Raw genomic sequence first — 25,242 nt, 5'->3', positions numbered from 1 at the left:
TTAAAAGGAATTAAGTTGTCTCCCAAGCTTTGGGATGGAGGGAAATTGGGCCTGGTGTGGTTCTCTGTGAGAAGATGAGATGAACCCAGCCCTGCTCTCTGCCTGTGCGCTCGAGGTCCTTGCAGGGTGCTCCCTTCATCTGGGTGGGAGGAAGGTACGAGGGGCAGAAGTCAGAGTGAGCTGGGTTTTTCTCATCTGTCAGTTCCTGGAACCCTAGGCGCAGGGCCCACACAGCTGAGATGTGTGTCCTTGTCTGTCCTGATTCAGTTTCAGCCATATACCCGAGAAACGTACTGGGGAGGTGTCGCTAGGCCCATCAGCAGTAACCCCAAGCCATGCATGCCTCTTGGGATTGTCCCCATCTCAGGCACACTCACTGTAGAGAGCCAGGCCACCTTGTCAGTCTGAGCCACTGGGGTTCACCCCCCACATTGCCTGTCTCTGCAGTCACTTGGGTGTGTGATGGGAAATCCTGTTCTGACTCAAAAAGGAACCCGCCTTCTGTCGCCTTCCTGACTCACTTCCTCATTTTGCGGTCCATTTTGCAGCATGGCACCGAGCTGGAGCCAGACTGGGCCTGGGCTTATTCCCAATGCTGCACCTCAGTGGCTGCCTGAGCTGGGCAGGAGAGGTGGTCCCTCTGAGCCTTGGTTTCCCCACCTATAAGTGGGTGCTGTCACTTCTGCTTTGGTGGCTGGTGGGTCACAGATACACAGCGTCTGCCCAGTGCCTGGCATATAGCAGGTGGACTCACGTGTAAGAGCTTTTGGTGACCTTTTCCCCAACCCACAGGACTCGCCGTTAGCATTTGAGGCTCAGACCCATAGTGACCTTGACACCCGTCTAGGACGATCATAGGGTCAGATGGGCCTGGGATGGGGACAGGGTTCGAGCGGTCAGGACACTTGTTAGCCACACAGCACGGGCCCTGGTGCTGGCTGGGTGTTTGCTGGGAGAGGGCCCGAGAGGACACGCTTCAAACACAGACAGTTGCGAGGATGGAGGCTGCTCTCTACAGCGGTTTCCAAGTTCAACTAGTTGTTGAGAAAATATCCTTTGACTTGACCTCTTGGTCCTTTTTTTGAAGAGCGAGTTTCCAATAGGAAGGATGCCTTGGGGTTAAATGGCACTTTACAAGGCATTTCCTAGCATGCGACCTAAGTGTCACTTGGTAAGGAGCCTGCTCGGTCTGGTCCAGTCCAGCATTGTTTCTAGAAGGTTGACCAGATGCTTCCCCGGCTGCTTGTCGGTCTGTCACTGACTCGAGCCTGCCACTCCCTTGCTCACAGACCCTCACGGGCCCCCTGTTGCCTACAAATTAAGGTCGATGTACCCCTATGAATCGGTACCATTCAGGCCCCCGAGCCTGCTTCTCCAACACTGCTTCCTTCTGTCTCCCTTTGATAGTTCCCTGAAGTTGGCCTTGCACTTTCCCACCTCTCTTCTTCAGACCCTGCTCATCCTTCTGTCTCAGCCAGGGTGTCCCCTCCTCTATGAGCCCCTTCCTGGGTTCCCCAATCAGCATCGTTGCTCCATTCTCTGGGCTCCAAGAGCTTTGGGTGTGTAGAGTCCTGCAGACCAGGAGCCTTGCCATCCGCAGGCCCACGACTGGCTCAGCACTGGGTACATCTGGATGTAGAAGTCAAATGGTCTTAGATTTGACTCCTTGTCTTCTAGCCATGAGCTAGGACCTTGGGCAGGTCATGAAACTCCTCTCAGTCTCAGTGTCTTCATCTGTAAAACGGATGTGAATGTTAATACCTGTCTCTTAAGTGTGAAAAATGCCTTTGTTATTAACTCAGCAAATGCTGATGAATTGAATTGAGGAGCATCTCACAGGAATTCTGAATACCAGATGCGGCCTCCTTGGCTCCCAAGGCTATTTGAATGCTTCTGAGGGCCTCCTTGAGCTTCATTTCCTCTGAGACTGCCAGGGTCAGCCGGCTTCCCGGTGCTGCCATCACTGGAGGCCACACCTCCTGCTCCCAGGCCAGCCCTGGGCCCATCTCCCTGGGCTGCATTCAGCCTTTCTTTTCGGGGGCAGTTTGCGCTCTGTTTGTTCCATTGCTTGATTTGAAAATTTCGTGCCATTCATATAATGCCTGCAAGACCAGTTTGGATGCTGGGATGGTGACAGGCTCTCTGAAGCAGTCTGACAAAAGTGGCTGGGTCAGCTGCAGCTCCGGAATCCAATAGTCTCAAGTTCAATCCCAGCTCTGCCTCTTGGGCAGTAACAGTGAACAGCTCTGAAACTTTTTATTTTTTAAAATCTTTCTTTCTTTCTTCCTTTCTTTTTATTAGTTTCAGGTGCACAAGACAAAGTAACACTTAGACGTTTATCATTTATATCCCTCACACTGTGTAAACCCCCTTCCCCCATCCACTAGCCCTCTGGCGTCGCACAGAGTCATTACATTTCCAAGCTCTGAAACTTTAAAGTCAAGTTATTTCACCTCTCTGAGACTCAGGTTTTCTTATCTCTGCAATGGGGGACAGTGATAACAACCTTCAAAGTTGCCTTAGGATCAAGTGAGGTAAGGAATGCCTAGAAGGAAGGAGCCTATTCATTGGCCCCTAATCCATGCTCAGTGATTGGAAGGTATTGGTCTTTATTTTGAAAAAGAATACGCAGTCACTTAGCTTCCCCTACATCAGCACACTGTGGTAAGGTATGTGCTTTGGCTCCCCTGAAGGAAGAACTTCTTTCTTGCCTGAGCTATGTGATAACAAAATCGCCTGCCTGTGGTAGGTAGTGAGCCACTCATCATTGGAGGTATGCAAGAGTCTTAGAAGCCTTTTGGTAGGTACATTTTTTTTTTAAGTTTTTTTTTATTGGGGAAGGGGAACAGGCCTTTATTGGGGAACAGAGTGTACTTCCAGGCCTTTTTCCAAGTCAAGTTGTTGTCCTTTCAATCTTAATTGTGGAGGGTGCCATTCAGCTTCAAGTTGTTGTCCTTTCAGTCTTAGTTGTGGAGGGCGCAGCTCAGCTCCAGGTCCAGTTGCCATTTCTAGTCGCAGGGGCACAGCCCACCATCCCTTGCGGGAGTCGAACCGGCAACCTTGTGGTTGAGAGGACGCACTCCAACCAACTGAGCCATCCGGGAGGCAGCTCAGCTCAAGGTGCCGTGTTCAATCTTAGTTGCAGGGGGCAGAGCCCACCATCCCTTGCGGGACTCGAGGAGTTGAACTGGCAACCTTGTGGTTGAGAGCCCACTGGCCCATGTGGGAATCGAACCCGCAGCCTTCGGAGTTAGGAGCACGGAGCTCTAACCGCCTGAGCCACCGGGCCGGCCCGGTAGGTACATTTTTAAGAAAATTCAAGCAAAGATGGTTGGTTAAATTAGATCAGTTTGAATGGCCCTCAGTTTTAGGAGTCTGATTGTTTCTTTTTTTTTTTTTTAAACGGCTTTATTGAGATATAATTAACATAACATGCAATTCACCCATTTAAAGTGTACAATCCGATGCCTTTTAGTATATTCACAGAGTTGTACAACCATCACGACAATCATTTTTAGAACATTTTTATTACCCCAAAAAGAAATTCTGCACAACGCCCCCTCCTCTCACCCCCCCAACCCTAGGCAACCACTAATCCACTTTATATTTCTATCGATTTGCCTGTTGTACTCGTTTCATATAAGTGGACTCATAAAATATTTGGTCCTTTATGGTTGGCTTTTTTCTTTTAACATGGAGTTACCAAAATTCATCCATGTTGTAGCGTCATCATTACTTCCTTCGTTCTTATTGCTGAAAAATATTCCATGGTATGGATATAACACATTTTATTTGTCCATTAGTTGATGGACATTTGGGTTTTTTTCCATTTTTTTTAACCTATCATGAATACTTGTGTACAAATTTTTGTGTGGATATATGTATACCTAGGAGTGGAATTGCTGGATCACATGGTAACTGTGTTTAATCGTTTGAGGAACTACCAGGCTGTTTTCCAAAGTGTCTGCACCATTTTATATTCTCATCAGCGGCGTATGAGGGTTCCAGGTTCTAACTTGGTTATCGTCTCTTTTTTATTATAGCCACCCGAATGGGTGTAAAGGGGTATCTCATTTTTGTTTTAATTTGCATTTCCCTGATGGCTGATGACGTCGAGCACTTTTCACATGCTTATTGGCTATTTGTATGTACTCTGAAGAAATGTCTATTCGGATCCTTTGCTCATTTTATAATTGGGTTATTTGTCATTCTAGAGACAAGTCCTTTATCACTTACATGATTTGCAAAAATTTTCTCCCATTCTGTGAGTTGTCTTTTCACTTTATTGATGGTGTCCTTTGAAACACAAAAGTTTTCAGTTTTGATGAAGTCCAGTTTATCTGTTTTTTTCTTCTTTTTTTTTTTGCTTGTGCTTTTGGTATCACATCTAAGGAATCATGGTCTAACCCAAGGTCAGGAAGATTTATGCCTATGTTTTCTTCGAAGAGTTTTATGGTTTTGGCTCTTACAATTTGGTCTTTGATCTATTTTGAGTGAATTTTTGTATTTGGCATGAGGTAGGGGTCCAGCTTCATTCTTTTTCATGGGGATATTCAGTTGTCCCAGCACCATGTGTTAAAAAGACTATTCTTTTCCCGTTAAATTGTCTCCACACCCCTGTTGAAAACTAATTGTCCCTAAAGAAGAGAGCTTATTGTTTCTTTATCTGTGGGTCATTTTGAAGAAATACGGTGCTCCCCGTCAGAGGAATAGAATGTTTTTATACCAGGATGAGTCCTGGCCACAAGAGCTGCTGCAAGCTCTTGGGTGAGTCTCTTAACTTCTCTCAGTCTGTCACCCTATCTATAAAACAGCACAGCTAGATAAGAAGATTCTTAAGAAGTACTCCAATTGGGACATGCTGAGACGTGACCCAGGGAGGTTTCTGCAGAACCCTTCGTTGGCTCCCTGGGGTGCCCCATCATGCCATCAGGCCTAGCCCTGCAGCCTGAGGTCTGAAGCCAGTCTCAAAGCTGGGGGCAGTTCCAGTAACTCCCTATCCTGGCATGGCCCCGTGAGAACCCGCCTTGCCTCTCTGAGAAGATAGCTGTTGTGCTCATTTAGAAAGCACCACTGCCATCCTCCTCCACACTAGCTGTGGAGGCCTGCCTGGGTGTACTGAGCAGGGGTGACCCGGCCTCTGCCCTCCAGGTGACAGCCTAATGGGAAGACAGACACATCAACAACAATCATGGAGCTGAGCGGGGTCTGTACCACGGACTGTAGGTGCAAAGGGATGGATGACAAAACACTGCTGTGCAGATGGGGCCGCAGGCTTGATCCGAATGGGAACACTTGCTCTGGGTAGTATCTGAAGAGAGACAGGTTGAACTGGGGGTAAACCACCACAGAGAACTCGTCACAGCTCTTTCATCTGCCATCTAGCAGTGGCCATTGCTTTCCTCGCTCCTTTAGCTCCCCAACCAGACCTAACATGCTGACCAGGTGAGTGCTGACCATTTGTTCGCACGTACGGGCTGTGGTTAAGGAGAAGCCTCGGGAATGAGTCTGCCAGTTTCAATTCCAGCTCTCATGCTTTGGGGCAAGTTATTTCACATCTCTGTGCTTTGCTTCCTTATCTACAATATGGGGCTAATAATAGCACCCACCTTGTAGGATGTTTGTTTCCAACGCACTGAAAGTTGGAATTGTAGCTTGGAACAATGTGGCACTTACTCCAGCATGCTATGCCGGCCCCACTGTCACTTACGATAGCCCATGGTTAGTACATGTCACATGGTAACGCAGTACAATTACCCTCAGGTTGCCAGAACAGAACATGTTTACTACAGCCCTGCACGTTTGATGGAGCAGGGCTTCTTGGCAGTGTACTTCCCTTACTAATGGTAAGCGTTCTTTGGGAGCTCAGAGGACCCCCTCATACACACAAAGGACTCCACTCATTCATCAGCTTTTACAGGCTCTCGGCTGTTGGTTCAGAGTGCCTGGTTTTGCCTCAGAAAACCGCCTGTTCAAGGAGTCCCCTGGCAGTCCAGTGCCCTTGGAATTGGGGCAGCTTCCCGTGAGCTGTGAGTCTCCCTGTCACTCAGCTCCTGACTCCCTTGGCCTCCAGCCAACAGGCCCAGGGCAGAGCACAACAACAGCCTTAAAGTGGGAGGTGGCTGGGAGGTGCTCAGCCAGCATCCGGGAACTTAGGAAAGGGGTCGTGAAGTTCCTGTGCAAAGTCGACCAGATGGTTCACCCTTGGGGACTGCAGATTAAAACCGCAATGAGATTTCATTGCCCACCAATTAGAAGGGTTAAGGTGAAAAAGACGGACCACAGGAGAATGTGCGGGAACTGGAACTCATGCACATGGCTGGCGGGAATGGAACGTTGTGTGGCTACTTTGGAAAACAGTTGACAGTTTCTTAAAAATGTAAACAGACACCTACATATGATTCAGCCACTCCACGCCTGGGTATTTCTGCAAGAGAAATGAAAGCACATGTGTACAAATAAGTGTTCAGAGCAGCTTCGCTTGTCATCGCCCCAGACTCTTCCTCAGTGGGTGAATGAATAAACAACATGTGGTCTGTGCATACAGTGGAGTATGACTCAGCAACAAAAAGACATGAGCCACTGCTATGAGCCACAGCATGGGTGAGTCTCAGAGCACTTGCGCTGAGCGAACGAAGCCAGGCCAAAAAACCCCAAAAAACAACAACACACTGTTTCATCCCATTAGTGGAAAAACCTCCAGAAATGCGAACCAATCTCTAGTGACAGGAAACACATCATCGGGTGCCCGGAACAGGGTGGGGGCAGGAGAGAGGCATTAGAAATGGGATCAGGAAACTTTTGGGGGTGATGAGTAAGTTCTTCATCCTGATTGGGCTGATGGTGTTAGGGACGTATATATCAAAACTGTCACACTGGCCGCTGCAAATGCGTTTATTACTCATCAGTTATACCCTGCTAACAATAAAGGCACCCCCACGTCCCCATCAGTCCCTAAGATAAACCCGACCGTGCCCTCCTCCAGACAACTCCTCTTGTGTGTGCCGACCCACTGGGAGAATGAAGGACAGACAGTGCAGGCAGATTGCTGGCGCCGTCCTGGGCCCACGCGTCCTCATCTCGTCCCGCGTGCCGGTTTGCTCACTGTGAGACAGGTCCAATATAGGTACCTACCTCCTCAGGTTGTTGGAAGGAGAACGTGGGGAAATCCACATAAAGTGCATAGTAAACATGCAATAAATAGCAGCTGCACAGGGCCCCGTGGGGAGGGACCCAGGAAGGGAAGGGTTGTCTCTAGGGTGGTGAGGAGCTGGAAAGGTGCCCCCCTCTGAGTGGTTGAGGCTGAATTTTAAAAGAGGAACAGGGAAGAGACTCCCAGAAGGAGGTGTAGAGGGGTGGAGTGGGAGAGGACTTACCAGAAAGAACTACGCTGGGGAGGCAGCACCCAGATTTCAGGCTTCTAGGAACATCGGCAGTGTGGTGTAGCTGGCTGGCGTGAGGGACTGGTGACTTAGGGCTGCAGGATTAGGTGAGCACTCCTCCTTGAGGGTCCCGGGGAGCGCTGGCTTCATCCTCCGGGCCAGGGTCTCTCAAATTGGGCTCTGAGGAATTCTCCGGACACCACGAGTTCTATAAGTGCTGAAATTTTCATCTGATAAAAACAAACACAGTGATAAAAGCCCCGATATTTTGGTGCAGTGCTTTTGAATGGTACGACATTTCATCCAGTAGAATGCTCTCATGTCTCTGGTCCTCCTTGATACATGTGGGTTCTGAGAATATGTTATTGTGCAGCTGTAATTTTCTTTTAAAAAGGTCTGTTCACACATTATTGGGGTTTGAGGGCCACAGGAGGTGTGGCCAGGTGTGCAGGGCCGCTATGGTCAAACCTGCTCCCTTAGGCTGCAGCCCAGACAGTCTGGGGAGGGGACGCTGGTTCCATGGGAGATGACGCCGAGGAAGGTTGGGCCGGGCGGCCAGTCAGGTCCGGTGGGTTCAGGGTTCCCCTCTCTGGGGAAGGTTCCTACCTGGGAGAAGGGGTGATGGGCTGGAGGCCTGGCATGTGCCTCTGACTCCCAGGACCAGTAAGACGTTGGGAGAGGAGCCTGGAGGGGGAGGCATGGGACGTCTGTCACTGCCATGCTGTCACAGACACTGGTGTGGGTCACGGGAAGGAAGGTGTGAGGGCAGGTACAAGGACAGGGGGCTGACATCCTGGAGGCGCCACCACATCTGGCCAGGTCTTCTCGGGGAGGGGCCTTGGGGGCTGGAGCAGAACCTGGGCTTGGCCTTGCCGCAGGCCCAATAGGGCACTTTCCTCTGGGCCCAGGGCCTTGGAGATTCCACCTACAGGGTACCTGGGAGTCCTGAAGGTATCGTCACTACTGAGGTGTGGAGTAGGGCCACGACACACAGTGAGAAAAAGCAGCACTGACCTAATGTCAGCTTTTCCGAACCAGAGGCCGGTGGGGTGTCTTGACCTCTTTAACCTCATGCCTCTGGTCCTAGGCACTCAGTGTCTCTTCAGGCCCAGACCAGTTCTCTGATGTCCTGTCCAGCGCTCTGTGACCTGCAGCTGATGCCTAGTTCCTGCCTCCCCACCTTATGCCCATCTCCCACCCACACTACCAGCAGCCAGCTGTGACCCTGTGGCCAGGGTCCCCCTCAGGACCATGGCAGGGAGTCCTGGAGCTAAGGCCCCACTCCTTGGAGCCACCTGTCCTGCCCCTCCCGGTGTTGCCTCTCCTTTCTGGACAGTCCAGCCCTCTGTTCCCCTCTCTGCCCCCTCACCCCCCTTCTCTTAGCTCCTGTGCCTTCTTTCCCGTCCCAGACACTTATATTAGATTGTGCATTGCCAAGGTCAGTGTTTCCCACATAGAAATCTCAGCCTCCATACTTTGCCTTTTGATGGAGAGCTTGGGGTTGGTTAATTTCAGTGACTGGAAATGCTGTTTTATAGGCAAGGTATCTGGGGAAGGAGCTGGCCAGAGAACAGCTGTTTCCACTGCCAACGACAGCCGTTTTCACAGGTTTTATCAGTGATTGAGAGCTGACTGAAAATTGTTCTCAGAGCATTTGTCGTGAAAATAGTCTCAGGCCTATCCCTTTTGTGGCTAGCATTGTAAAATTGCCCTTACAGCCCTGTTACTGAGCAGAGTTTCTTGTCTAACCATTTACAAGCCATAGGCAGAGGGTGGGTTGTGACACCCTGCGGTGTGTGTGGCTTTGGGGCAGTCCCTTAACCTGTGGTTACCTCTAAGATGGGCGGTTGCCCAGTCGTTGCCACCTCTGGATTCAGCTATCTTGGAGACTTTTTGTAAGATTAAATAAGATGGTGTGAGAGCTCCTGGTCCAATGACCAGTTTAGATGCTGCTCAGAGTTCCTGTCCCTCCCTGCTTTTTACACACTTTGCTCTGAGAATCCTCTTCTGCAAATGCCACATAAGAGAGAATTGCCAGGAACGTCTTGTGCTCCAGGGGAGCCCTGAGCGATGGCCTCTCCAGAGCATTGTCTGCAGTGAGCAAACAAAAGCGAGCGTTCCCAGAATCCACTTGGAATAAGCATTGGGATTAAAACCAGCTGCCCGCTCAGTTCCTGAAATTCCATCTGCGAATATAAGAGCAATGGGAACGAGTAAGGATGGAAACTGTGTGTGGCAGGGCAGGAATGAGTCACGGGAAAGCTGAGCGAGTCACGGGATAGGGAGCCTGCCCTGTGCCAGGGCTCTGGGTCAGTGTGGTGGGGGCCCCTGGCCAGGTTGGTGAGCAGGCACGCCAGGCTGTCACGGCGTGCAGGGCCCGCCATGGGAGCTGTGGTGTCCTCGAGTCTGAACCATGAACACGTCTGAGTTCCAGAACAAAATACCAGTGGGCAGCGGGTTGGCACAGGGCCAGAGTGGCCAGGCACCGAACGGCTGAGGCTGCCTGGCAGCTGGGGCCTCAGTTTATTGTCTCAGGCTCTAGATTCTTGAGGCTGAGGCCCAGATTTATGCTTGGAAGTTAGATGCTAATGGATGGAAAATGACCCATGGAGGGCTGGCTGCCCCAGGTTCCTGGTGCTGCATGGGCAGCTCTCATTGGGTTTTGGGGGGTACAAGCAGGGACATGGAAGCCCAGTAGCACCATGGTGTTTAAAAGCAAAGGCTCTGGACTCAGATGGCCCTGAGTTCAAGTCCCGCTCCTGCTACTTAATATCCCTCTGACGCTGGGCAGTGTTCTTATAGTGTTGGTCCTCAGCTTTCTCAGCTATAAAGTAGGGATGACAATAAGTGTCTCACTGGGTCTGTGCAGGATGAATAAGTTAATAGTTTTAAGCCTTTATCACAGAATCAGGCACATACGGAATGCCAGATACATGTTGGCTGGTAAATTATGCTTAATCCTGGATATACCACTTTCGGCAGGCTCTTGGCTTCGCTGAGTCTAATTTCCATCTTTATAAAATGGTACTGATAATGCCAGCCACATAACAGCCACTCTGTGAGGCTAACTTTGCCCTTCTTTCTTGGGAGGGGTTTGGTGTCATGTTTTAGGGGTGTTCCCTAATGGGGTTTGGTTAGGTCCTAAGCAGGATTCTTGAAGATTTTGGATCACCAAATGGCAAGGGGTATTACAACATTTGCACATTGCCAGAAAATGTGTAGGAGGTATTGAGGGGGGGGTGCTGTTCCAACCTGGCCCTTATGCAGTGACTGCCCCTCCTCTGTGGCACCACGGCCAGTAGGGACCTCCACCCTATGGCCTCAGCTTTGCAGGCCCAGGAAGGAGAAGGATGGAGGTAGGGATGAAGAGGGGTCCCTGCCAGCCGACCCCCAGGACAGGGTTCTGAGCCCCAGCTGGCAATCCGTGGACCGAGGCTGACCTGGCAGGCGATCAGTGTCAGGAGACTTTGTCGGTGCCAGTTCCCTGTCGTTTTTCCTGCAAGGCTGGTTCCCCAGAGACCAAATTGCAGTTCGGCCAGTTTCTCAGGGGGCCTAGAATCAGGGCAAAAGGAGCTGTTCCCTTGGTAGTCTCCAGATGGACAGACAGCCTGTGCTGTTCTGGATTGGGGGCTGTCACCTCCATTCCTCCCGTCCTCTGCTCAGCCCTGGGTCACAGCAGGGTCGGTTCTTGCGGGCTGTGGAGGGTTCTCTGACAGCCTACAGCCTCTCCGCCCTGGCTGGGGTTAGTCTCCTTTGGGACCCCACGTCCTGCTGCTCAGTGGCTCCCAGCCTGGGTCTGACAATATCGCCTCCTCCCTACGTCCCTCCAGCCTCGTGGGGAAAGTGGCCGGTCTCTGGGTTCCCTTGTGTCTCCTGGCAGCTTCTCAGCCTTCACCTCCATGTAGCCAGGTCCCTTTGGGTCACAGCTGAACTCACAGTGAATTCACTCACCCTGGTTGGACCCTGATCGATACAGGGTCACTGTCCTCCCTGGGGCAGGTTTGCCCAGTGCCCCAATGGGCAGCAGAGTGGGACTTGGTTTTGGAGCCCATGTGGTCAGTGAGACAAACACAGTCTTTGGTATCCAACAGAACCAGGTTCAAATCTGAGTGCCACCATGAGGGCTCTGTGTCCAGCCTCAGTGTTCTTGTCTGCGATTGGAGAAGGTGATGGCAGCCCTGCCCTCTGAGCAGGTGGCCAGTTAGTCTCTACGGCGTTCTGGAGGGAAGAGGAAGCTCTGTGGAGGTTCCCCCACCCCCTGCTCCACCCGAGAGGAGGCCCCTCTGCCTCTCTCGGCTGCCTCCTGTGGGACCAGGACCTACCTCTCAGACCAGGGGTGCCCAGAAGAGGTGACTCATAGACAAGTGCCCACACAATGTGGGCTGCCCATCGGCACATCAACGTTAGCAGCTTCTCATCCCTGGCGGGCTTTTTGTCTGTGTCACGTTTTCCAGCATCTTTCTGTCCACCACACACTTTTAATGACATTCTGCCTCCTCGGCTCACCCTCAGCCTTCCCTGTGACTCTAATTAAGCTCCACCCTTTTGAGGTGATAACTGAGGTCTGGAGCTCAGATTCTAGAAGCTTCTCAGCCTCCCCCAAAGTACAGCCTCACAGTCCCTTCCCAGGGAAGCCGTGTCCCCAGCCATGTCTATGGGTCTTGCCTGCCTCCTGTGGACGTGTCACTCTCACAGGCCGCTGACTTTTGACCCAGGTTTCATCTGAGCATGTGCTCTGTCTTGACTCTGCTCCATCGTCTGCCCTGACCCAAACTCGTCTGTTGTCAGGGAAAAAAAATAATAATTTCTCTTCCGCCTGTCATTTGTGATAACCACACAAACACTGGAAACCAAGGCTCTTTCCTTTCTGTCTCATCATCAGACCAACGCCAGCCGGAACCAGAAAGGGCTGCGTCCTCTTGCCCAGCCCTGGCTGATTCCTCGGGGACAGCCCAGAGACACACCTGCAGCCCCCGTCTCCTGCCACCCGTAGGCCCACCCAGGGCTGCTTCAAGGACTTAGAAATGGAAACAGCTTTTTTTTAAACCCCTGAGCACATTGCTTTCTTTTTGCCAAAATGTTTGGAAAATACATAGTTCCATTTTTTAATTTTTTTTTTTTTTACTATGTCCGTTCAACCAATCCAAGAGGGACAAACTCGCCAAAGATGAGAATTCTCCCCTCCCTCCCAGAGAGGGTGCCGGCCCTGCTGCCTCGCACGCCTGTCCTGTGCTTCTTGGCCTCTGCAGCTGCCCGTCTCTGCACTGACCTCCCAGCCTCCGCCCACCCCCTTGGAAGTGCTCTCTACCTACCCTGGCCAGGGTGACCTGCCTGAACTTCAGAAATAGTCCTGTCACCCACACCGGAACACTTGCTGGCTCCCAATTGCCCCCAGGGCAGCCTTCTGGACACAGCTCCTAAGGCTCTGATCTGGCCCTTGCCCCCCATCCCAGTTTCCTCCGCTGCCCCGCCCCCACCCCCGTTCCCATGCTCCAGCCTCACCATCTCTCGCTGTGCCACGAGCCTTTCCTCTGCCCTCAGTTCCCAGTGCCTCCTCTGTGGCACTGTGGCCACTGCTCCCCTCTTTCAGAGCTTACATTGACGCCTCATGGGACATGATCAGAGCCCTACCTGGTTCCTCTCATTCTCAGCACCCGGCACTCAGTAACTGTTGAGATGCACAAATGCCTTAATCTGGATGCAGTTTCCTAAGGAAAGAAAACCTGACACCTGGCACCTGAGGCATTGGGGATAAAAAGGAGCCATTTCCAACTATGGAGTGTGTTTCAGGCAAGAGGTGGGAGGTCTGTTTCATTCATCAAATAGAAGCGTTATCCCCAAGCTAGGGTCTGAATGTTGGTGTCTGCTCAAAATTCACATGTTGGAATGTTAACCCTCCCACCCCCACCCCATGATGGTGTTAGGAGGTGGGGCTGGTGGGAGGTGGTTAGGTCATGAGGGTGGTGCCCTCACGGATAGGATTGGTGCCCTCCTAAAAGAGATCCCACAGGGCTTCCTAGCCCCTTCCCACAATGAGAAGTCTGCAACCTGGAAGAGGGTTCTCACCCGACCACGCTGACACCCTGATCTCACACCTCTAGTCTCCAGAACTGTGAGAAGTAAATTCTGCTGTTTATCAGCTGCCGTTTGTGGCACTTTGTTATAGGAGCCTGAGCAGAATATGACACCCAATTTCCAGATGAGGAGCTAGAGACCCAGAGGTTCAGTGACTGACCAGATGGTACACAGCTAGTAAATGGCGGGGCCAAGACCACTACCAGGACCAATTCTAGGTTTTCTGGCCTCAACACCTGCCCTTTCCCAGGACACATGCCTGTGGGTCAGTCGGCCAGCTAGCTTTGCCTGCTGGTCTCTGTGGCTTCCCGCAGCTGCTGGCTGTAGACTGTCTAGGAAGCTGGGGTAGCAGACTAGCCATAGGCCGTATTCCCCTAACAGTCTGTTTCGGTACAGCCAGTGAATATAGAATGGTTCTTACATCTGTAAAGGGTTGTAAGCTCAAAGAAGAATACACAACAGACTGTAAGTGGCCTGCAATATCTAAATATGTTTATTATCTGCGTCTTTACAAAAAATGTATGCGCCCCCCCCAGCTCCCACTGATGTAAGTTTCCCTGGGCCATCTCCCTTGGAAGAGACCTCAGTAGAGGGGGCCATGATGCTGGAAGTGGTGCTCTGAGCTGGATAAGGAGGGGCTCTCAGGGGAGAAAAGGGGCCCAGAGCCAAGACCAAGCTGACAGGCTGAGGTAAGTCCCCAGGCCCAGCTCAGGGCCGGCCTTGGCCTGGCTCACAGGTCCTGGGAAATATGGACCCTCTCATCCCATAACCTTGGAGATTCTCAGAGACCCTCTGCTCAACACTCACAGTGTACAGGTGGGGAAACTGAGGCTCAGAAAGGCAAAGGCACTTGCTCAGCGTAAAAAATAGACTCCAAACTTTCCCTGTCTCCTTTTGGAAGGTCCTCTGCCCTGCTCAGCCCAGTATTGTGCATTGTTTCCTTTGCTCTTTTGTCCCTTTAGCCAACATTAATGAAGGGCCGATTACTTGGCTCGAGAGCACTGGGTGCAGAGGGAGGAAGGCACCGACCGCCCTGCTCCCAGGCAAGAGAAGAGACGTGTCCTCAGGGTGCAGAAAAGTGTGATCGGTGATCACAGGTGCTCTGGGGGTCCTCGTTGGATGGAGCACGCGTTTGCAGAGGGGACAGAGGTCATACATGGTCTTGGCTATGCCAGTGACGAGGCTGCATGCCAAGAACTGCACGTGTGCTGTGGGCTTGCTTGTGAGGGGCACGAGGAGAAGCAAGGCTGGAAACAGGGTCATACTGGGGGCTGGGGGCCAGGCGGCTGACCGTGCTGCAACAGATCTTTTAAGTAGGGCAGTGGCCAGCTGGATTGGTCTTTTACAAAGCCCCGTCTGGCTGCCGCCTGGAGGAGGGATGGGAACAGGGCCAGAAGCTGATTTGACTTCATTGAGGACCAAGCTCCTTTCATCAGAGAAGGTGCTGGCTGTCCTCCCTTTGGGGGAGGGTCTGGCACTGCCTGGCTCACCTGGCCCTGTGATCATCTGTCTCCCTCAGGCCTCCACCTCCACCCAGGGTTCCCGCAAAGGGAAGTCTATGAGGCGCCCTGGTGAGTTTCAGGGAGGAACGCTTGGGAGGATCACTTTCCTGGGCCTTAAACCAACTGTAGATGGATGTTTCATGAGCTGCTCATTTGGTTTTAACTCCACCTTTTAAAGGTGGATAATGAAACGGCTCCTTTCCACTGGCTGTTAGGAGGTTAGAGCTTGATTCTTCCTTGGTGAGTGGACTGACAGAGAGCTACAGATAAAATTTAGGGGCCCATGAACTTGGATAGGAAACTAACTACATCCTCACCTTTAGCTGATAGCAATTCCTTCCATTATGCATGAGACAAAACCAAAACAAAGCCCTCTCTGGTACTAGCAGTGCTTGTGTCACTTATTTTTATGTGCGCTGCAGCCGTAGATATCTTGACATGCCAGTTATGCCCATCACTGTTTCAAACTTAACGGTATTATTAGACCCCTTGTTAGATCTTGTGATTTAATGTGTTCCTAAAGAAGTGTGTGTGTGTGTGTGTGTGTGTGTGTCTCCTGAATTCAGTTTTCAGTATTTTGATAACTCTGTTTTAATATGGTTGGTGTCCTCTATAATTCTTTGCATTTTATTCTCGACAGTTCAAGCCTTTATTCTGAGAAGGGGTCCCATTCCACTCAGCTCAGACCCCTGCCCTCGGCTTGTAGCTCACCCACACTCATATTCAAGGCGCATTTCCCCCTGGGAGCCTCTTCAGGCAGGGGGGTGTCTGCACACTGGCTGTGTGCTCCTCACAGCAGGCCTGGCTAAGAGTGTGTGCCTAAGTCCTGTGTGTTTTGTTGCATGGGAAGGAAACGGTTTGGCAGAACAGGACAAGAGGCCCTGGTCTCTTGAATTCTGCCTGCATCCTTCCAAGACCACGCAATTAGTTAGGTCCCTCAGCTGAGGCTGGTCCGTGGGTCTGAGGACCCCCAAACCCTGCTCCCCCATGGACCCCATGTGCTCCATCTGATGTACCTCGAGGTCTCCAAGGCACCCACCTCACAGGCCCTGGATATTTCCAACTGCCGGGATTGTCCAAAACCAAGCTGCCTTTTGGTAATTAGAGCGCCCCCCTCCGTGTCATCTGAAACTCTGGGAGCCTAGTTTCGCTTCTTGCTTTATAAAAATAAAAGCTGAGCTTTTGGAAGCCAATCAAGTCACACACTAGACAAGAGATTAAAGCCACAATGAACCAATTTAAACGCCTGCACATTCTAATGTGCTTTTCAAACGAAGCATTCAAAGACTGGGAGTGGCTGCGGGGAACATATTAAATAGTTAGAAAAAATCAAAACAGTTCTGAAAGCAAAACAACAGTCGGGAGACTGAGCTTTGAACGGCCTGTGGGCCCAGGGCTCAGAGCCCAGAGTGAAGCCCACTCTGGGTCAGCTCCTCCAGCTCACTGCCGCTCACTCCACGCAGGGCTGACGGCCTGTCTTGTGCAGTCTGATGGCAGAAACTGCCCAGTGCAGGCCTGGGGAGGATGCCCAGATTCCCAGTCGACCCTGGTGGAACAAGCAATGGATGATTGAGAAGAGAGGGCCAACAAACAAGTCAGCCAACGTTAAGAAAGTGGTTTTTGTTTTTTAAAATTTTTATTGGGGAATATTGGGGAACAGTGTGTTTCTCCAGGACCCATCAGTTCCAAGTCAAGTCATTTTCAATCTAGTTGTGGAGGGCTCAGCTCACTGGCTCATGTGGGAATCGAACCGGCGACCTTGGTGTTACGAGCACTGTGCTCTAACCGACTGAGCCAACCGGCCGTCCATTGTCTTTTTTTTTAAGTAATTACTTTCCTTTCTGGAAAATTCACAAAATAGGTAAGAAGAAAAATAAGGAAACAGAAAAACCTCCAGCTGTGGTTCCACTCGCCATGTGCAATCATCCTTAACCAAGTGGCCTCCCAGGCCACCGTGCCTGAGGTCACCTGGGATGTGGCATGCATCATTCTGTCCACAACCCCTCACTCCAACTCACTTACATGGACACTGTAATGGCAAGGCTTCCCAACCTTTTTCTATGAGCACAGGATTTTGTGGTTGTTTTGCTTTGCTTTTATTAGTTGCAGAGTTATGACTACTAAATATACAACTGTCTCGTTTTTTGTCATTATTATATCTGAAGAATTCTCCATCACAAATTCATTGGAAGCATACTTTTTATTGGCTGCATAATATTCTGAAGTGTAAGTGTTCCGTGCTTTACTTAAATAGCTCCCTATTATTGGGTATTTGGGTTGTTTCTAGGTTTGTTTTGCCATTTTAGCTAACTCTGTTGTCGTTTTGGGATGTATTAAACTTTATACCAATTCTGGGCTAGTTGAATGACATTTGTGAAGGGCTTACTCTGTACAAGGCATTATGGGAGATTGGAGGATAAGCTAGACACAATCCTTCACCGAAGATGCAGATATAAATAACTTTAATCCAAAGTAGGTTAGAGTTGCCGTAAGCAGACAGCAAGAAGTGGCATACAGAAGAGTGTTGCCTGAGCTTAAAGGATGTTGAGGAAGTTACCTGAGAAAAGCTGAGACTTTGCGTCCACAGCTGGAAGGTACGGGTGAAGGAGGAGTGGGCAGTGCAGCAGAGGGTTTGGCTCAGCTGGAGACGATGTCAGCAGGCAGGCAGCGCCTGGGGCAGGCGTACAAATGAGTCTTATCTCAAGTGCTGAGGCAGCGGATGATCTGTGGCTGCCAGGAGTAGGTGGTGCGTGACTCAGTGGAAGCAGGATCTGCCGTCGACCCTAGCTGGTGGAGCAGTAGTGACAAGACACCTGGCGAACGTGGCTGTCCCCAACGTGGGATGTTAATTTCAGGCGAGTTTCAGGGGCTGGGGTCAGTTTGGCTGGTGCCAAAAATTTTGTTTCTTAGGTTGAGGCTTTTGATTCATTCAGATCAAGACGCATTACCTGTCGCCGCCGTCTCGGATTGTATGTGTTGTAGGGTCCTCTTTACTGGGGGCTTCAACCCAAAGAGACAGAAGGGAGGTGCCCCTGGGTCCCCAGGTGGGGTGGAAGGGGAGCAAGGAAGCTGAGTAGCCAAAGAGAATCTTTGCCACCCTGGCCCTGGCCCGCTCGCCCTGCTCTGCCACAGGAGAGACCAGACCTGTCCCCTTCCCTGCCTGTTTCCAGTCCTCTGGCACTTGGACAGACACCGTCGCCCCTGGCTGTGTCGCCCAAGTCAGAGCACCAGGAGGGGTGATGGTGGTGGGCTGTGGGCCTGTCCCCAGTGTCAGTGCTCCCGCCCTCGCCGCCCGTCAGCCTGCCCACGGCCTCTCCGCAGCCCCCTGCATTCTTGCGCTTCTGCCTGATCTCACGTGCTCCTGCCTTCAGCCCCTGCAGGTGCCATGACTCAGCAGCCCCAGGAGGGCTTCGACAGGAGCATGGAGGACGCCCTGGAGTGGATGAAGGCCGTGCAGCAGCGCCTGCAGATCAACGACAACACCCAGGGGCCCCGCGCTGCCCTGGAGGCCAGGCTGCGGGAGACCGAGGTACGCAGAGACCACGGCCTGGACAGCCCTGTGGCCTTGGCCGTGCCTCTCGCTCTCAGGCTTCAGGCTTCCCAACTGTGAAATGGCCTATTTCTCAGGCTCTGATGTGTTCGAATCTCCTGGGGATTTTGGTTGAAGTGCAGATTCTGATCCAGGAGGTTGAGGTGGGCCCCAGATGTGGCATTTCTGACCCACTCCAGGTGACACCATCGCTCCTGGTCCTTGGACCACACTTTCATAGTAAGGGTCTAGAGCCTGCCCTCTGGCCCTTCTGTTCTGGCAGGGGCACTGTGCAGCTAGGTGAGTTCTCAGCCCAGCTGGCCCAGGCCTGGCTTCTCACCCCCCTTCCTTGCTTTCCTGGGGCTCAGGTCTCTGCCAGGTCTGGGTCGGCCCAGGTTGGCCTTCAGGAAGATGGACAGGGGATTACGTCTGGTAAGGAGTGACCCCTTTGGTTTCTGTAGAGCAGGGTCCAGCTTTACCCCCCACCTGGCACAAAGCAGGGCTCAGTGGCCATGAAGCTACACTGACCGGAAGTGCTGGTGCCCAGTGCCTGGTGCTGCACCATGGTGCCCCCGTCTGAGGGCATCTGCTCCAGGCCTGAGGCAAGGGGAAAGAGCACTGGACTAAGAGTCAGAGACGCGACTTATATTCTCCATGTGATGCTAGTGCGGTGTGACTTCAGCCAAGTCTCTGTCCCTCTCTGGGCCTCAGTTTCCCATCTGTAAGCAAAAGTTGACATACCGTGTTTCCCTGAAAATAAGACCCAGCTGGATAATCAGCTCTAATGTGTCTTTTGGAGCAAAAATTAATATAAGACCCGTTATTATATTATACTATATTATATTAGACCCGGTATGATATGATATGATATATATTATATTTATTATATTATATTATATTATATTATATTATATTATATTATATTATATTATATTATATTATATACCGGGTCTTATAGTAAAATAAGACCAGGTGTTGTATTAGTTTTTACTCCACAAGACACATTAGAGCTGATTGTCTGGCTAGGTCTTATTTTCGGGGACCCACAGTACACATCTCTTAGGTCACATCCACTGGGATATTCCACAATTCTAATTTGTCACCTAACAATGGTTGCTTTAAAGGGGAGGCTTACCTTCTCCTACACAAGCTGATCCCCGACAAGGATAGAAGGTGACCCTACACCCTGTTCCCTGTGTTTTTTGTGTGTTTGTTTTTTGTGCTGTCTTACTGATTTTGTGCATCTTATTGAAAATATGCAATGTTCTTTTAGGAAGTGGACAGTCAAAATTAAGAATTTGCATCACCCTTTCAGGGCCCATGGTTTAAACTTCATCAGAACATTATGAGGGAGGAGCCATTGTGTGCATTTAACAATCGGGGAAACTGAGTCTTGGAGGGGTCATGCGACTTGTCCAGGTTGAAAGGTGTCAGGGTGGCCATTCCCTCCTAGAACTGAAGTCTCTGACTCCTCATCTGATGAGCTTTCTGCTTTTCTACAAGGTCGTGTGCTTCCCAGGAGACCCTCGGCCTGGGCAGAGTCAGGGAGTGGTGGGTGTCTGCTTTCTCAGACATTCAGTTTAATTGAACAGCTCACTGGACTGGAGAGAGAACAGGCTTTGGAGTCTGGATGTCCTAGGTTCAAATCCCAGCTCGGTTGTGTGACTTCCTGCAAGTCACCTGACTCTGCTGGGCCTCAGTTTACTCCTCTCCTAGAATGGGGTGATGCTGATTATTACAGAATGTTGACGTGAGGAGGGCCAGGGACACTGGGCACTCAGTAAGGGTTGGCATTGTTGCTGAATGAATGTTAGCATAGGAGAAAGCCCTGTGCAACCTGTAAAGCTTGATGTAAGTGACCTGAGTTGGCAGTGACAGTAACACCCTTTCTAGTCCCCTCCCTTCATCCCTTCCCCAATCCACCGCCAGTGTTTTGGGTGTTTCCTACCTCCCCACTTGCCCTTCAAATCGTCCTTCTCAGTCTTTCATTGGCTGGACCCCGATGGACCTGAAACCTTCCACTCTGAGTCAGGTTCCCACCAGCCTTCCCTGTGCCAGGCCTTGAACCAGGGCCTCAGGACCCCCAGGTGGTCGGGCCCTGGTGCCTGCTCTCAGGCTGCTCCTGCCCAGCCTCCTGCCACACAGTCACAAACAGCCCTGCTCCTCCACGGTAGGTGCAAAGAGGCCTACATTGCCCAGCACGGAAGGTCACCCCATCCCCGCTCAGCCTTTTATAACAACTGTGAACAACGCCTGGTGTGCTGGTTAGAGCCCTGCCCAAGTAGCCACACAGCAGGAAAGAGGTGACCGCTCTTGAGTGATCTGGTCAGAGGCTTCCCTATTGGAGAATGAAGTGAGTGGGGAACCCAAGATGGAGAGGAGCCCAAGGAGGTCACATCCCCCAGTCTAGTCCTAGGGGGTCAAGAGAGGCCTCTGGGGACAAGTGACTTTACTGCTGAGGCTTAAATGAGGAGGAGTCAGCCAGGTCGGGGGACACAGGGTGAGGGTGGGAGGAGGCGGCTCCAGGCAGAGGGAACAGTGTAAGGGAATGGTTGGGGCACATGCTGGGCGCCCCAGCAGGGTTGGTGTTAGGGCAGCACCAGCTGTCAGGCAAAAGCAGGGGACAAGACCAGAGAGGTGGGCAGGGGTCGGAGGGCGACAGGCTGGGACACCGAGCCATGGGGCTTGGGCCCCTTCTCTGTAACAGCAGATGTGGGACTGGACATTTGGAAGGTGAGGATGGACGGGACAGGGCAGGCCTAGAGGGGGGAGAGCAGTTGGCAGCCCAAAGTCCCTTCCCGCCTTAGCACACTTGGTCTTTGTCATTGTTTTGTCACCAGTGGGCATTTGTCAAGTGATAACTCCGCCCGGGTCACCGGAAGAGGGAAACTGACATGCATTCAACACTCATCATGTGCTCAAGGCTGCAGGATGCGTTCATGTTTCATTTCACAAAAGCTATGTGAACGTGGTTTTATAGTCCCCACTTTTCAATACTGAAATGGATTCCTAAACATGGCTGGCCAAAAGTCAAAGAATCAGTACAATTTGAATTGAATTCAGAGCTGAGTTCAGAGCCTCACTGCCCATCCTCGTGTGGGGTCCTGGGCCATGGAGGCGGGTGAGACACACCCTGCTCTCGGGTTCATGGCGTAATAGGCGACAGGTATGCCCATAGCCCAGGTGGCCACACAAGCGTGTATGAGGAACAACCCTAACATGGGTCTCATGGTCTTATTCTCCTCTAAAACCTTCCATGGCTCCACATTGTCCACTAAAGAAATACCAAACTTCATTTGGCATCAAAAGTCCTCCACTATCCACACAGCCCTGTTTTCCAGGCTCACCCCCCCCGCCCCCCCGCCGCTCCCCAAACCCACCACCCAAGCACACACTTCCTCCTGTTGGCAGAAAACCTAGGTTTCCTGTCACTAAGCCTTTCCCATGCTGTTGCCTCTCCTTGGAATGCCCTTTCGTTTGGGTCTGGGTGATCCTGAGAAATGAAGTGCTCCCTTGCGCATGAGTCTCTCCTGACCCCCACCACCCACCCCAACCCCAGCTCATGTTGTTCTCTGTCTGGGAACACCCCTGTCCCGCATGTGTGCTCTCTGTCTTAGGGGACTAATCCCTTTGGACCTTGCACCCTTTGCTGGCGGGTCCTTACTCCTGTTGGTGGGTCTGGCTTAAGCAAGGCAAGGGTGGTCCTTAGGAAGAGCTGTTGGCGAGGCCAGGGTAAGCGGGCCCTGGAAACCGAGGGAGTGCTTCCATCAGGTGAGCCCCCAGGAACTCGACCTGGAGCCTCAGAGAGGGGAGCCGTGTCCTGGCTGCCCCACCACTGTGCTCTCCCATGGGGCTCAGGCCGCTCATTTTCCACGTGCTTTGACCTTTTAAAACCAACTTTGCAATGAGAAAACATTTCACTTCTCCCATCTGGTAAAAGGGAGCAGCTAGAGCCTTCTCCACCTTCCCAGTCGAGAGACCTCCCCCTAGGGTCTGGGGTCTCCCTTGTGGTTCTTCCAGCAGCTCAGAGACATGTCCCGAGTGCCTGTTTGCTAGAGTGACCAGAATGTGAGTTCTGATCCAGCATTGATGCTTCGTAGCTCTGTGGCCTAGAGGGGGTCCCATGGTAAAATGGGGGAAGAAGCCCCTCGCCTTTTGTATATTGAGGCTCAAGGACCCTCAGGGAGGTGGAAGTCACCTGGAAGGGAGGTGGAAGGGACACTGGAGAGAGTGTGCTCCTGGGAAGCAGGACTCACAGAGGATGAGAGCTTGGGTCTGGGGCCATGGGCCTGGGTTCGAATCCCCATTATGGTTGTAACAACTTGGGAGAGTTTCCCAAGCTCCCATAGCTTCAGCTTGCTCTAGGGGGAGGTGAAGGTTGCCACCTTGCAGGAGGGAGGGAGGGAAAGAGGGAGAATTGAGGCAAAGAATTGACTGGTGTGCTTGGCACAGTGCAGGGCACGCATGCTGGCAGAGCCAGCCCAGGGAGGAGGTTGTTTCTTGTGGTTTGGATATACAGGGATACAGGCATGCCGGCTGTGCCTGCCCATGCCCGAGCCTCCGGCGCTGGTCTCCTGGGTCCTAGCGTCCTGTCTCCGTGTCCTCCGGTTCCCAGCCTCCTTGGCCCTGTACTTGGAGCCTGGCCTCAGCTGGCTGCCTCCTAACTAGCTTCCAGGCCCTTCTGGTCAGGGGCATGCTAGCGTTTTCTGGGGCCTGGCTTCCAAAAGCTGGGTGCACTGTCCCGAAGCACACCGTGATTTTCCTTTGCTCAAGCCCCCCTCTCAAATGTCCGCACATCACTAAGGCTCGGAGTCAGTGCCCCCTACTCATGAAGCCTTCTTAGATTTCCCCACACCCCTCCTGGAGCGTTGTGGTCTCATGGGTCTTTTATAGTCATCTGTGCTCTTGTCTGCAGACCTCAACACAGCCTGCAAGCACTGGGCCATGTTTGTTCTTCCTGGACTCCAGGGCCCAGAACAGTACCTAGCACAGTACCCAGGACAGTGCACAGAACCATACCTAGCATAGTACCCAGCATAGTGCCTAGTATAGTACCCAGCACAGCGTCCAGAACCATACCTAGCATAGTACCTAGCATAGTACCCAGCACAGCGCCCAGAACCATACCCAGCATAGTACCTAGCATAGTACCCAGCACAGCGCCCAGAACCATACCCAGCATAGTACCCAGCATAGTACCTAGCATAGTACCCAGCACAGCGCCCAGAACCATACCCAGCATAGTACCCAGCATAGTACCTAGCATAGTACCCAGCACAGCGCCCAGAACCATACCTAGCATAGTACCTAGCATAGTACCCAGCACAGCGCCCAGAACCATACCCAGCATAGTACCTAGCATAGTACCCAGCACAGCGCCCAGAACCATACCCAGCATAGTACCCAGCATAGTACCTAGCATAGTACCCAGCACAGTGCCCAGAACCATACCTAGCATAGTACCTAGCATAGTACCCAGCACAGCGCCCAGAACCATACCCAGCATAGTACCTAGCATAGTACCCAGCACAGCGCCCAGAACCATACCTAGCATAGTACCTAGCATAGTACCCAGCACAGTGCCCAGAACCATACCCAGCATAGTACCTAGCATAGTACCCAGCACAGCGCCCAGAACCATACCCAGCATAGTACCTAGCATAGTACCCAGCACAGCGCCCAGAACCATACCCAGCATAGTACCTAGCATAGTACCCAGCACAGCGCCCAGAACCATACCCAGCATAGTACCTAGTATAGTACCCAGCACAGCGCCCAGAACCATACCCAGCATAGTACCTAGCATAGTACTCAGCACAGTGCCCACCTGGTCTCCGCTGTGTTGAGGGAACGCCCTGACTAACTCCATTCCTCCGGCCTTCCTGGCCTTCTGCTTCCTCTTCCCCCTGAGTTTCCTGCTTCTTCCCCCTGAGGTTCTCCCTCCATCCAGCCCCACCTGATTGTTGGCCTTCCTGGTTCCTTCATGTCAGAATCCTGTTGTAGCTGCAGTTCAAGTATCCTCCCAGCTGGCTAGTGTCCCTTGGCAAGCACTCCTGGCATGCGTCCTTGCAGGTGACAGGCTATAAAAGAGCCTCACACCAGCCAAAGGGCACAGCCATCAGAGCAGCGAGGAAGGGTGGAATCTGCCTCTCAAAAGTTGACTGCCAGCCCAGCCACGGCCTCTAGCATCCTGGGCCCAGGTCCACAGCAAACCTCTCACTGGTTGGCATTGCTGCAGATGTTCCTGCTTCTGGCCAGGGGTTCTGCCTGCCTTTGGGCCTGGCCAGCTCTTCTCTCTTTGGCAACACTCACTCTCCTGCCAAGGGCAGTGGTCTCGGCTCTTTCATGTCTCTTACTCCATCCAGTCTGTGCCTTCCTGACTGGGAATCAGGAGACCAAGTCCAGAAGCGTGGAGGAGGTCACACAACTGGGACACCAGGCTTTGAGATCATACTTTGTGGTAGCTGTTGGCTCCCTTGGCTTGTAGAGCTGGACTCTGCCCAAGCTGAAATTGGGCAGCAGGAAGGGGGCTCTCTGCTCCCGAGTGGTGTGACATGTTCTGGGCAGGGGACGGGTCACTTGTCTTGGTCCAGAGCATTCCGTTGCCCTCAGATCTGTAGTCACCCCCAGTCACTATGGTACTTTCGTCGTTCACATTGCTGTTGGATACTGGCTGCTGAGGGAGACTTGGGGTCCGTGCTGCAGCTGTGACCCTTGGGGGCCCTGCCACATCCCGCTGCTGGGTCTGGCTCCG

At 52.0% G+C, this 25,242-nt stretch overlaps 1 protein-coding gene across 1 annotated transcript in view; it reads left to right on the top strand.

Moving 5' to 3' along the window:
• Nucleotides 1-25,242, top strand: part of SYNE3 (spectrin repeat containing nuclear envelope family member 3) — an 89,803-nt gene that overhangs the window by 18,586 nt on the left and 45,975 nt on the right. Inside the window, exon 2 of the mRNA XM_081047972.1 lies at nucleotides 18,331-18,488. Coding sequence (XP_080904098.1) covers nucleotides 18,345-18,488 — 144 coding nt within the window. The 5' untranslated portion in view covers nucleotides 18,331-18,344. The remainder of the gene's footprint in view (nucleotides 1-18,330; nucleotides 18,489-25,242) is intronic.

Source organism: Rhinolophus hipposideros, assembly GCF_964194185.1.
Source record: "Rhinolophus hipposideros genome assembly, chromosome: 5".
Taxonomy (NCBI): domain Eukaryota; kingdom Metazoa; phylum Chordata; class Mammalia; order Chiroptera; family Rhinolophidae; genus Rhinolophus; species Rhinolophus hipposideros.
Note: the sequence above shows the minus strand (reverse complement) of the source record. Positions and strands in the feature narration are given on the sequence as shown.